This window comes from Musa acuminata, chromosome BXJ1-3 (assembly GCF_036884655.1).
Source record: "Musa acuminata AAA Group cultivar baxijiao chromosome BXJ1-3, Cavendish_Baxijiao_AAA, whole genome shotgun sequence".
Lineage (NCBI taxonomy): Eukaryota > Viridiplantae > Streptophyta > Magnoliopsida > Zingiberales > Musaceae > Musa > Musa acuminata.
The window spans coordinates 45,064,423-45,078,871 of record NC_088329.1 but is presented as its reverse complement, the minus strand read 5'-3'; the positions used below and the strand labels follow the sequence as shown (position 1 = coordinate 45,078,871).

The 14,449-nt window shown below is 37.4% G+C and overlaps 2 protein-coding genes across 2 annotated transcripts; both read right to left on the bottom strand.

Moving 5' to 3' along the window:
* Positions 1–1,190: 1,190 nt before the first annotated feature.
* On the bottom strand, positions 1,191–6,259 carry LOC135638277 (biotin carboxyl carrier protein of acetyl-CoA carboxylase 1, chloroplastic-like). The gene is made up of 7 exons (XM_065151340.1): positions 5,981–6,259; positions 3,508–3,555; positions 3,258–3,424; positions 2,417–2,729; positions 2,174–2,245; positions 1,709–1,774; positions 1,191–1,616 (listed from the first exon to the last, which is right to left on the bottom strand). The coding sequence occupies exons 1-7, from the start codon at positions 6,116–6,118 to the stop codon at positions 1,593–1,595; spliced, it is 828 nt and encodes a 275-aa protein (XP_065007412.1). The 5' UTR covers positions 6,119–6,259; the 3' UTR covers positions 1,191–1,592.
* Positions 6,260–7,339: 1,080 nt separating this feature from the next.
* On the bottom strand, positions 7,340–13,284 carry LOC103979834 (microtubule-destabilizing protein 60). The gene is made up of 9 exons (XM_009396050.3): positions 12,419–13,284; positions 12,268–12,316; positions 12,049–12,126; positions 10,285–10,404; positions 8,659–8,757; positions 8,460–8,519; positions 8,259–8,353; positions 7,812–7,877; positions 7,340–7,564 (listed from the first exon to the last, which is right to left on the bottom strand). The coding sequence occupies exons 1-9, from the start codon at positions 13,207–13,209 to the stop codon at positions 7,543–7,545; spliced, it is 1,380 nt and encodes a 459-aa protein (XP_009394325.2). The 5' UTR covers positions 13,210–13,284; the 3' UTR covers positions 7,340–7,542.
* Positions 13,285–14,449: the final 1,165 nt, after the last annotated feature.

The following is a 14,449-nucleotide window of genomic DNA, read 5'->3' as shown; positions in this document are numbered from 1 at the left end:
TCAGCCTCCTAAAATTCTTAGGTGGTGATGGAGCCCTAGGATAGTATTAGTGATCAATTTAGAACTTTCGAGCTTGTATACAAGTTGAGCAATTTGATACCTAGTTAAGTGATCTTTTTGGGACTAAAACAATTTTTTCAGTGTTCCAAGTTCTTTTTGCTTTTAAAGTGATTCTTGCATTGCTTTAGTGATGTACTTTTGTTTGAGACATCAAGACTTGTTAGTCATTTGCTTTCAAATTTTCTTTTTTACACGTTCTTAAAGACTTATATAAGGTTGTACTTAGAAAAACTCAACTAAATGTGTTTGTGAATTTTCGTCAATAGATATTTGTTGTTTTTGCCTTTGATTTTTTGTATAGTTGCTTGGCTTTGTGTTTTGTTTGATTTTTGTATGTTTTATCGTAGTTTTAGCAAGCCTTCGAGGCAACGATTGATAAATAGAGCAAAAATAATCTTATTTTCATATATTATGGATTGATTTTTAAAAAAAATTGACGATACAAATCGTCAATCATCTTAACACATTACTCTCTATAGTTAGTTACATTTAGCATATTGGTCTTTTGCTAACGCAGTTGTTATTTTGTCCTTTCGTCATTGTGCATTTGTTTCGACGCTTCATCGTTGCGGAATCAAAGTTCGTTGTCAAATCCATCGCGAAGATCTGTCATCTATCGAAGTAGGACTTGGAGATGTGCGCCCCTCTCCTCAATGTTGATGTTGTGTCTTTCCTGGTTAGTCGTCTCCTTAACAACTACCTGCACCACTCGTTCACGGCTCAAGAGAATGTTGGTGGTAGTGGTGGTTGAGGAAAGGAGGGGCACGACATTGGCGTCGGGGTGGGGGTTGTTGCACGCGTGTGCATATCTAGGTCCTATTTCGATAAGCGACAGATCTCCCCGATGGCTTTGGCAATGAATTTTGATTTTGCGATGATACAGATCTCCCCGATGGCTTTGGCAATGAATTTTGATTTTGCGATGATAAAGCATCAACGCAAATATAGAGCGATGAAAGGGTCGTGATCGTATATTTATCCATCGCTCACTTTTGAAAGTACTTAATTTTTTTTATAAATCCTTTTTAAACTTGCGCAAGATTACACCTGCGTTGATCTACTGCAAAGAGGCCTCACGAAGCGTACTAACGAGAGGAAGTGTGCGCACACAGAAAGCGAGAGAGAGCGAGAACAAGGAAAAGAATCAGTATTTGAATCATAGAGTGATTAAGGTGCCACGAACCACAACTCTATATCTCAAATGCCTTCCCAACCGTAAGAGATTTGACACAAAGGAATGAGTATTGGAAACATAGAGTTTTCATGCATACAACGTATCTCATTACTATCGGACCGGAGAATGAATGGCAGAGGCAACATAACTTACAAATCAATCTCTAGTCTTTTCAATCTTCATACGAAAGGTCTTTGTTTAGTAGGGCGTGTCCAATCACAGCTTCTTTCATCACCCACGCTCATTTAACTTATTGCCGAGAGTAATTCACAATGATATGAAAACAGTGTGTTGAAGATGGGTGGCAAACTAAATATGTGAGACTGACACAAAACTAATCATCTCCAAATCCGATCTTTCAAGGCTGAATTACGAGCAAAGGCTGCAAGAAAGCAATACACACAACGTTTAGCCCTATCGGAAAAGAAGAGGAAGGTCGTTCTGAGGATTCTTGACGGGATTAGAAAGACGTACCGAGTCAACACTGACTGGTTTTCCGTCTTCAGCAATAATCTCCACCACTGTTCCGGATTGATCAGACTGCACAAAGGGTAGCAGATATGACACACCAGGCGTTGTATTATCCCAACCCTTTCAGTAATTTCTTTCAGTGATCGTAAGACTTTATTTTGTTTTCTAACTTCTCGAAAGAATCTACATCTCCTAATGCTTTTTGCACTTCTTTTCTAGATGTCCTTTATCGGTCTTCGAGAAGGACCAAGAGAAGAGAATATTGTATTTATTTATTTTTACGTGGAACGATTATTTATTTAAGCTAATACCAGAGGATGTAAACATGGAGAAATAACTATGATGGATTTCTCTTCACCACCATACCTAAACCTTGACCGGCTAGTTGTCAAGAGTCGATATAACAGGCATTAGAACCAAATAAACTTATGCAAAGTGTAGATTAGAGAAGAGTGGAATGGAGAATACCTCAATTTCATTCATCAATTTCATAGCCTCGATGATGCAAACAACCTGCCCTTTTTGGACCTTGTCACCAACCTATGTGACAGTTTTGGATCAGTTTGGGTAAGAGCAGGATGGATACCAGCTAAGGTAGCAGTCAAACATTCGACAAATTGAGAAATAGCCAAAGATGATGCAACTATATGAATCAAAAATACAAACGAAATGGTAAAACTTTAGAACTCAAAAGGTTTTACTAGAAATTACCTTAACGAATGGAGGCTCCCCGGGAGCTGGGCATCTATAAAATGTGCCTGCCATGGGACATTTCAGAGGTGGAATTGATGACTTACTTCCGGCTGTTGCTGAAGGTGGCGGAAGAGCTGGCGCTGAATTAACTTGTGCAGGAGGGACAGCTTGAGGATTGGTAGGTTGGGGTGGATGCATAGCCTGCGGATAGTGCATTATCACAGGAGAAGCAGCAACCGGTGGCTGAGGTAAAGCCTCGTGTTTTTTTATTAGGAGCTCACATCCGTCCTTCTTTAAATGCAGTTCTGTTATATCTTTAGAGTCCACAAGCCTGCTCACACATACAGCAGAGAAGATTATTTTATGCAATTGGTTTGAGTCTTACAAATCCAAATCCTATACTTCCTATGTTGAAATTAGGATTTTAGAAAGTACTAGACATCCACAAGGCTTGGGGTTGTTGCAAACCAACTATTGACTGTGATTGTAGCTCCGTGACAGTGCTTTGAGCAAGAGAGTCAAGATCCGTATCTCTAGGATAGGAAAAGCTTAAGCTTACCATACATAGTACCTCTCTGGGATATAAATATGTCAGCTTATTTACCATTGGGAACTAATTTAAAAGGTGTGACACCGTAACTACAGGTTCCAATGCAAAAGAAGAAAAAAAAAAAGGAAATCTGTAGCAGTTTCAAAATTAGCCTTCCGTAGCATAATATCCATTTCCTGCTCTTCTGCTTGTTTATTGTTTCCCAAAGTAAGCAAAATAGTTAAAAAGAAAAAAAAAGAAAAGATGCACTTCACAAATTTCTTTTTCTTTTTCAACAGTTCAACTAAAGAAAAAGTGGGGTAATCTTACTTAACAAGACTTGAAACTTCAGCCATGAATGTAGATATGGTTGAATCTGTTACTTCATTTGGACCACCAGATTCCTCGACGACGCCAGCATCTTTAATCTTTATAGGTAAAGTCTCTGACTTTGTCCATGCTATAGGTGAAGAATTTGATGAAGTTTCAACAGTTACCTTCGAAATAAAAGGGGTCATAAAACAAACAAAATATTCTTTTAGCTATTTTACTTGTCACTGAAATCACAGTCAACAGGTACCTCCTGAAAATGAGCCTTTAAAATGGGATAATGTCTACTTGTAGAATCCTGCAGGAGAAATTCAAATTCATCAGATTTTTTTTTTCCAGAGGAAAAATGATAGAGAAGTTATATCTGAATTCTGCTACACAACAACAAAAAAACTCACATGTAACTAAATAAGAAAAGAAAAAGGGTCAAAACTTTTTGAAGATTTCCAAAGTAGGACATTTATTGACAATAAATAAATAAGCAAATGCCACGGATGTTCCCTCTTCACCAATATATGATGAAACTTTATAATAAAAAAGCCCAGAATTGCATCCTACTAAAGCTTCCTTGCCTTATGAATATGTCTTGAAGAACAATGCATGATGCTCCAATTTTTCAATTTTCCATCTTCAGGTTGTATTAGATGATCCTACAATGCTATTATTCCAACTAATGCTCTGATTCCCACCAAAATGGGAACATTGTAGTATCCTAGATATCCAAAACATAAGCAATAACTAATTTGCTGCAGTGATAGGACATCAATCACACTCCTCTTCCTCACCATATTAATTTACTGAAAAAATGCAGAGTGCACCATCCACTTTCAGATCTTAGCCCTTAATATTGAAAAACCTCTTAACCAAGGTTTGCCATACCATAGTATACCACCCGATACACGGACCACCTGATACGAGCATATACTGCTCGATAACAATCAAAATCCAACAGTTACTGATGGACGACTCAGGTCCATTTGAAAAGACTTTTAAACTCTTTCCTCCCCCTTTTTCACCCTCTTTCACTCTCTTAAACTCTTGTACTTTCTTAATCTCTTTCTCACTCACTTCTTTCTCTCATTCATACATTTATACTCTCTTAAAAATTCATAAAATTGTGATTCGTGAATTGAGATCAAACTTGGGAGGCTAATTAGAGAGGATTAACACCTAAGTTAGAGGAAGAACTCTTTAATCAAAGGTATGTAGACAACTTTTCAATCGTATTCAGCAATACACTCGGTTCGGAGACATGGCAACAACATAGATAGCAATTTCTTGACCAACGATGATAATGATGTCGAGGAGTCGATGATCCTATCTACACAGTTTGAGGATGGTGCATGGACTGATGTGCAGTATTTTACGCATGTCACTCAAGATTCGGATCATGGAGATTGACATGATAATTGGTCATTCTTCTCTAAGCAGCAATACGATGGTTAATCTTATGATATAAAACAACATATCAACGGTGAAAATAAAAGTTTCTACATTCTCCATGCTCAACATCAATACATGCCACAATCGTACTTGCCTCAAGAGCTACCTCGGACACATGTGGTTCATGACGATCAAATTACGATCATCACCACATTGATACATCAATGACATTCGATGTATCAATACACTATATCGTGAGATCAATTTCAAAATTGGATCTAACAAACATGTCAAATTGATATATAGATACATAGGATTGAGGACCCTGATCTGACGTCCATAGAGTCTCATCATTCTTTTTAATGGTAGAACCAGATATATATATCGATCAATTATTTGATTCATTTGAATTTTAAAGTTTAAGTTGTTTAACAAATAATCTAACAATTTAAATTGTTATTTTTTAGATAATTCAATATCAACGGAAGGATCATCCAAACTGTACCATAAAGTTACTCCTAAAAGCCCGAATAAGATATATGTCCTAATTTAGATTATTTTTACTAAAATTATACTAATTTTATATTTATTTCCAACTCAAAAAAAATAATCTAATTCTTTTTTCTATTTTTCAGAAATCCTTGGAACTATTTTTGGCCATTATTCTATGTTGTCAGTACACCTCGTCATACCGACACATGGTATGTCGATATGGAGCGGTACATACTGTACCACTGATCAATCAATACACTGGTGAGGTGGGCGATCCTTACTATTATGCATTGACGTTTTTGTCAAATTTACTAGTGTCGTTTCCAAGTTATCTGGCTTCATGACAGGCCTATTCAAATTAACAATATTCACAATAAACTTTGATACATTGATAAGTCAAACACGACTTACTAAAGTTCAACTACTAATAGTATTGTAGTTTTCCAAAATTGCCCAAGTCATTTCCGATTCCAACATTATAGGTTGCCAGAACAATTAAAGAGATTACTAGTCAGAAACCAGTGATTATAACTTCTAAAAGGGACCAATCAGAAGTATCTCCCCATCGTAAGAGGATAAACTACCGATCTAATTGCCGAATTAGTTGTCAGCAGATGGCATTAGTGCATCTACCAAGACGAATGCCAAGCATATCTAGTTAATAATGATGGCAAAAATTGGAAGTCCAATCAAAGAAGTATCAGAGAGACAACTTTCTCTATCAATGATCAGAAACGATCCCTTTAAAAGAGGCTGACTACCAAGCAAATCACCGATGAAACCAAGCCGACGATCGGCAGGATTTCACGCTTATAATGCCTACACAAGCTCAAGTTCCACAGAGTCACCTTCGACGAAGGAAGCCAGGCAGATCCCGAGACCGAAGAGGGCGGCGGATTCGAAAACGAGGCCAAGGAGCTCGACTTAGTAGCCCAATTCCGAGGGATCACAGAGCACTTTGGGCACGGAACAGAGATGGACGCCATCAAACCAGAGATCCAAGATCCGGCAAGGAACAAAGAGTGATCGGATCACGAGCGCAACCCTAGTGGCAGAATGGGACGCGGCTCGGATCGGTGAAGCGGAATGCGATGGCAGAGGTGAGACGAGAAGGGACGGATCATGGAGCGAAGACATCGGAGAGGGGAGTAGCGGAGATTTAAAGAGGGAAACGGCGGAGCGAACGAAGCGAGGGGCGAGGAAAGCGATGGATGTGATTGCCGATGATGATGAGACGTCCGCCCTCCGATCGACAGAACCGATGGGAGACGATGGCCCCATTTATTTCGTCCGGTAATGGGCCCAAATCCAACACGTTTTGATGTCGACTCGCACGTGCCGCTCAGACGCATTCCCTCGCCGCTCGATCATATCTCACTTTTAGTACGAACGGTGAGGATAAAGCGGTAGTAACACATCCATACAAAAAGTGTTACTAGCATTTTCTCCACTATTTTCGTTTTATATCACCATATTTTTTCTTCATTTAAGCTCGAAATCTGAATACAAAAGACGTTTCCATGTTTTCTTCAGAAGCATTTATATATCATATTTAAAAAAAAGGAAAAGAAAAAAGAAATATTTTTGTCATTCACTATGAGAGATGAGAAATCGAAAGGGAAAAGAACTGAAAGCAATGTGCAAGAAGCACGAATGGAGAGTTCCTAATTGCTCAATTCCCCTACGCTGATCCCAAAGAGTTCCTAGTTGTTTCATTTTGCGTGCATTGATGATACCTAGTAATGAGAGTACCATGAACCTTGATGGATACAAAATGTTTACAAGTACAAAGCTGCACTTAATAATGACAAACAGTTTGATCCTTAACACAGAAAACAAAAGGAAATTTACATCTCAGTTACAATCAGATCAAACATGGTCACTATGTACAATGACAAGCTTGCAAGCCTACAGAGCTTGTGGAACTTAGCACTGACCAGTTATCTGCACTTTTATGGAGGCCGGACACTGCCAAATGCAGTGTGTCTTAAACTGTTAGATCATTCAGGTGTCAACCCCCCCCAGAAAAAGTCAATAACCCAAAGCAAATGAGAAATAATCACTCCAATGTCAAAGATCCAGCCAAAATTGGATGACAGGCATTTTGAAAATTCAAATGATACGGAGGTATCCTCCATTTCAGATCACTATACTAGTCTGCAAACTCAGACAAGAGGTCGTCTCATTGGCTCTAGAAATAGAACCCATAGAGTGAAAATGTATTTCAGGCCTTTCTGAAAAAGATATAAATCCTATATACAGAGTCTTGATGTTCAAATCATTACAAAAGTTGGAGGAAAAAAATTAAGCACATTGTAAGAGGATGAATAGAGCATACTGAAGAAGGCATGGGGTAGAATATACTTTGTAACTGCTGTCCAGGAGTCATGTAGAATTTTGAAAGTGTCCATCATCTTTGCAACATTGAAGCACTGGAGTTGACCAAAAATAGACTATCAGAAGTCATGGTCATATATTAGTGACAATCATATTATCTTCTTAAGCATCAGGCTTGTTCTCGCAGCAGTCTCATTTTTCTCTAAAATGAAATGAAGCATAAACGATAGTAAAATAAAATTTTTATCACTTAGATAACGAAAGAATAATTTTTTTCATGGCATTATGATATGAATATGATCAATGTGGTAATACTAGCATGAAAAACGAAAAAAAAAATACCATGAAGATTTTCTTGGGCGAATATGGAATCTTGGCTCCTTCGGGATTGTTTGAGGCCTTTCTGACCTGTCACCATAATAATGAGAGTCTAGCTTTATTAATAATTAAATAAAATAAATAATTACTAAATTAAGAAAAAGTAAAGAAAGAATTCTTCTATTTTAGTTGAACTGAATCATCCATGAAAACTGTCAGGGGCGATGTCACCAATCACAGATTTTATGAGTGGGGCCCATACATGTGGTTCTCATGCATCAGCTCTGTGAGAGACCAAATCACCCCTAAAATCCATTAAATTGGTGGCAACCGTATATAAGCTGTTTCCTTGCTTGATCTTTATGCAGCTTGGCTAATAAACAGCAAAATTATGTATGCATGTCCAGGAAATACATAAAGTACTCGTGGGCAAAAATCATGAATTAAAGTACTTGTGGGCACCGAACTTACTTCTTAGGAACAAAGGGTCGATCGAAATATGGCATAGGCTGAGCTTTAGGCACAAGCTCTCTTCTGAGTCTCCGTATTTCTTCTTCTTCCTCCAACTATGAAGAAATATCCATGTACACAATTATTTGGCCAAGTATAATACAACTTGACATAACATGCATAGAAAGGACAAAATGGTGAATTCTTGTCATTTAGGAATACCTTTTGCTGCATCTCTCTTTCCGATCTTAATTGTTCAGCAAAGTTTATCCGCTCCGTGACCTAAAGAGACATTGAACTTATAAGCAGTAAGCAATGAATCTTTATGTTTTGGCATGGTTGCTAGATCAAAGTGTGGAAGTATGCTAAAATTTTTTGACTATTTATTTAACTGATGAATAGAGTCATCTAGAAAGCTTACAAATTGATCAAACTCAGCCCTTTCTGCTGCACGGACATCGCTATGCAACAAAATGTCTATTGGCTCAGTGCTTTCCTTCACAGTGGGCTTGACCAAATGCTAAACATTTCAATAAGACAAATGTCAGCAATAATCAAGAAAGTTTGTTGTAGGTTAAGAGTTGAAGATTCAGTATCTGAATGAAGAAGCGAGTTATTCAAATATTTGATTGGGCAATTAAAGATTCAACTGAAGTTTCAAATCCATGGGTATCTTGCAATCTGTGGTGATTCCAGTTTGATTCTGAAACTAGTTACTTCTTGTTGTTAAAAGATAATTCAACAATTTTATTCATTATCTCCAACAAATATGATAACTCTTAGTACATAGTCTCTACAATTTCTGGCTAATCTTGCTGAAAGCTTATCATACACTAGACCTGTACAAATCATACATATAAACCATACGTATAGCAGATACTTCATCATAGACATGCCTGAGTTTCTATTGATTAAAGATCAAACCCATGTTTACTTTTATTAAATTATCATCTACATCTGTCCTTTCCAAGTGTATGCATCATGTTTTACGTTTCAAACATTTAGCTGTCCCTCGACTGTGTTTACATTAATTTGAATCAATTTTAAAATCTATCCTTTCTAAGTGTATGCATCATGTTTTAACTTTTAACTTCAACCATGTAAATGTCTCCATAGGTGTTCTTGAGTTGGAAAATATTGCAATGGTAGCAAGTATTTCTTGGGTGCTTAAAAAATTTGTGCAAATCAATGTGCTTCATGAATGTAGAAAATTCATAAAAGAAGATAGTACATTGGAAAGCAAGAATTTTTTCTGTAGAAAAATACTATGATCTATTTATGGTCCAAATAATATTCCTTTTTTAGCTTGAAAAGGTCAGATGTTGCCACTAAATTAAATTGCAATTGCAAATGCTATAATTAATCATAAAAGTGGAAGCCTGAGCATCACAAATAAATTTTAGTGGTAGAGAATTGAAATGAATGCTATTCATAAGCAAATGAAGCATTCATTTCTACTTTTGAGAAAAGTAATCTTGATCACTAGGTGATGTAAAATTTCAAACTTCAGTTAATTATAACTTTCTCAGGCTCCTTTAGACTACACAACAACTGAATTGCACACCAAGCAATGGAATTATTTTAAGACATGCCCAGTAGTTCCTGAATCTATTTGTGTAGAAGAAATTACACTCTCTAGAACTTAAAATATATCTTCAATTAAGCCTATGAGGATATAGCACCCATGGATTTGCAGTAAACTCAATCTACGAAGTGTTATGGTAATTGGAAAAAGACAAGTACTACATATAGTAATATCGCTAAGTGAGATAATTTCTTAACCACCACAAAATTACAAATACAACCTCATCTTAATTTATATATTTATATAACAAGAACATATTATGGATTAGTAAACACCTTTCCCGTTTACTAAAAGATAATATGTAGTTAAAACAATAAAAATATATGCTATATAATGATGCCATGTGCATTAACATTGTTATAGAATGATCACTTCAGAGTCAAACATATTATTCTGTTTCATAAAGGAGAATGTTATAACTAGCAACTCTTTTAGATGCTTGAAGTTGTAAGGGGTTGTCACCTCAGGTTCATCTGTGGTCCATGGAAGGCCTTGAGCAATAGGTATGCGTTGCTTCTCCTCCACCATCAGCATATCTTTCACTTTCTTGATAAACTGTTCTTCCTTAATCCTTCCTCTTTGCTGTAAACAATATAATGGATAAAGTTCAGTAAGGATAAAAAAAAATAATTACTTGAATTCTTGGATACAACAAGATATGTTTGTGTTTAGCTTATATGTGTCAACAAATGTACTTTGGCTGAAATTGATCACCATCTAATAGATATAATTATAAAAGGAATAGAATATTGACAGAAAAACAAAGGGAAGTGCAAGAAGGATATGTGAACTCAAGGTTCACTATTTCAGCTTGAGACATCATGACTAAACTTCATATCTTTTCTCACAAGCCTATAATGGGTAGGATAATGAGCACAATGAAATTTAATGCCTCAGATGGTACAAGGGAACACATGCGATTCAAGATTAGTCTAGCCTTGCACATGAATTATAAGTTAGGTTGGACAGGACATTTATCAGCCTTGACAGCAGACCGTGGCACCAAAATAAGGTTAAGGTTGTTCCTTGCTTCCTAGGTGACTAAGAGTTCAAGTCACAAAAATAGTATCACGGTTTACAGGGGTAAGGCTGTGTATGCCAGACTCCTTGAACCTTACTATCAGGATGCTCATGCGGTGAGCTAGATATTATATGACAATAGTAAGCCTTGATCTCAAGCTTCTTTAAGGTCTATTTTCTTAAACCCAAGTATATAGTTGACTGCTTTACAAGTACAGCATTAATGAGACTAAATTACATTTCTCTGACCATAAGGGATTAGCTGACTTAAGCTTTATCTAGATGTTAAATTTAACAGATAACTATGTGATAAAAAAAGAAATAATAACTAGAGAAAATGGTTGTGGTTCTACCTATGAAGGATGACACAAGGAAAACTAATTCAAGTGTCATTATTTTATGTAGATGGCTAAACAAATAACAAATTTCTACCATTTTTGCATTTTTAAATCTCTGGGAATTGTTATCATTAAAAAAATCCTCATCCAGAAAAGGCATCTTATAGCCCCATATCAGCCTCCTACATCTGCCAAGGTAAAGTTGCGAACATTGAACTTAAGACCTTGACAGATTGGTGAAATCAATTTTTTTTCATGTACACCATCAAATGTATGTCTGTGACCACTACCTGATGGTTACACTCTACTATAGTAATTAGCTTGCCTAGTTATATCTAGTTGTTTACCAATACAAAAATTATGGCTATCAACACGATCGTACAAAAAAAACCTATTCTATCTCAAGATTAGTGAGTAGTGAAAGTATGCATGTCCTTACCTTCAGACACCAACAGGGGTGAACATTTTAAATAATTAACAAATAACCAAAATTGTAGTACTGATTCCAGGAAAAATATACCTAAAATGTCTGACAAAATATTAACCATTACTGAGGACCCGAGTAAAAGCCATACCACTACTACCCTTTTGTCTTTTCAACCTCAAGTTACTCTTCATAATCTTTCTGCCTCATTACTTGTATATTCATGTGTAGCAACACCATGCCCCTTTTTTCTATAGGCTTCATGATAGAGATGTTATAATCTAGTTCTCATACTTAGACATAATGAAGAAACTATTACACAAAAATGGACAAAATCTAGTCAAACTCGTGTTTATGCCCAGTATTTTCCCTAATAATTTCACCATGGTTACCTCGGTTGGTAATTATATATACACTATTAAGGAAATTAATGTAATAATGTACCTCAGTCCTCAATTTGAATGGATGCTGGATTGTCACTTTAAGCATCTTATTCCAGCTCCTTCTCAAAGATTCAGAGCTCTGGCAAGCATAATCAATTTTCATTGTCAAAGCCAAAATATTATACATGAATTTTAAATTTTAAAGCAAAACTGCAAAAGAAAGATCTATTCAACATTACCAAACTGTTAAAAAAGCATGTACAAATGTATAGTTTCTTACATTGCGTTTGTTTCTTCCTCTACCAGATGTCCTGCTCCCCCAACTCGACCTGAAATCAGAACGTTCAAAGTCTAAGGACATCAACCAAAACAGCTTACACACACAAAAAAAAAAAGCCCTCCGTTTTTCCTAAAGTTTCAACATCACTAACCTGTCACTGTGACACTCTATCGAAGAATACAACCTCAAGCCCCTTTCAAATTCTCTGGAAGGGAAGAACTCTGCCGAAGAGAAAAAGGATGTAGAAGAAGGTCCAGCCTCCACGACCTTGGCAGATTGCTGTAATCCCAGCAATGTCCAGTTCGAAGGCTTCCTTTCTTCGTCAAAATTTTCGCCCTCATCATCCTTCGGAATGGAAAGGAGGCTCTCGAATGCCTTGACCAAATGCTTAACGCGGCCAGACCCCGGTTCAGGCATACTGCTCATCGCCTTCTCCATCACCAAGGTCCTCATCTTTGTCACATCGGAATCTCCCTCCAGCTCTTGAGCCCCCGAATTCACGATCTCCCCCGTCTCATTCGTCCCATCCTTCTCAGATCCATCTTTGGACCTGTCAGCTTCACCAGGTGCCGAGTCCGCAACCCAGGCGGCTCCAGAGGAGCAACCTCTCCTGAAGAACTCTTCCTGCGATGCACGGAGGGCCTCGTAGGCTTCTTTCCGGCACTTCTCAAAATCGAGTCCCTTCCCCGCCCTCCCGGAGCTCTTCTTGGCGACGATGAACTTCCCGGCCCGCTCCGGCGGGGGGGGCGGCACGACGATCCGACCAGGGGTTTTGGGGTTGGCCTTCTTCAACTGCGCCGACAGGATCGCCGGAGATTTGATCGGTTTCTTAGAAGAAAAAGGGGGCGAAATCGGAACGTTGGGATCGAAATTCTCCGAAACCTTCAGAATCTCCGAGGTCGGAGATCGAGATGGCAACGTCTTCTTCGAGGGAGTCGCCATCTCCTCGAAGTAAGGATTGGAGAGTCGAGAAATGGACGAAAGCTCGGTCCTTCCTCTTAGGGTTTGTGTAGAACGTAATCGAGAAATTAAAAGGGTAAGCGGGGTTCGGGGGGAAGGCGATTTTTAACGGCTAGTTCTCACCAGGGCCCCGCTTTGTGTAAATTTTGAATAACGATCTAATCTCAACCGTCGGATTGAGCCTCGGCCCTTGCATCCTGCGCAATAAAATGGATCTTGAGCCGGATCACATTGTCAACGGTCAACCACGCGACCGAGTCTGCTCTGGTCCGATTCGGCCCACGTCAACTCGACTCGGTTTACGTCCTGCAGACTTCAGAACCTTCTTGTCAGTATAATTCCTGTGATTTAGACCGAGTCTGTAGAAGTGCTGACCGATTCAAGTAGCAATTGGACTAGTTGAATTGTGATAGGTAGTCTTTGTCAATTGGACTGATGCTGTTCCTCATGTTTTAGGTGGGAATTACCTTGTCATCAGGACCTTAAATTACCTATCTTCCATAGTCCATCTTCACAAAGTATGATGAGCGTTGTGTGCAAGGAAATTGTGGACGGCTTAGCCAGTTCTTCGATGATGAGAGATTTGTGGCATATTAGGCAGGTTTCCATCAATTGTAATGGATCAACAGCAGTAGCTCACTATTTAGAGGTTTCTTTTTTTGAACTACTACAACTTCTTATCATTCATAATTCTTTTAAATAAAAAAATAAAAATTTTATTATTATCACCATATGGACGCTCTCGTATCATTGATACTCTGTAATTTTGATTTTATATTTTTTTTCTCTTTCTAATATCCACTATGATCATTGCCTACGTAGTCTATTATTGTCGATGATCCCCAACACTCTTTATAATTCATCAATCATTGTTCTTTAATTTGTCGCTAAATTATGCTTTCACACTTTGATCATACTTGTCACTCCTTCAATATTATTTTTTGAGAAGAAAAAAAAAGAATAATAGGAAGAATAAAAAGAGGAGAAAGAGAGAAGAAGAAGAGGAGGGAGGATATTTATATCCATTTGTAAAAAATAAATTTTAAAATATTTTAAAAAAATAAAAAATATTATAAATAGTAAAAAAGGAGTTGTAAATCATAATCTTCTTAGAAGCACATACTTAGAACTTTGAACAGCAATAGCTCACTATTTAGAGTTTTTTTTTTTTTGAACTACTACAACTTCTTATCATTCATAATTTTTTTAAATAATAAAATAA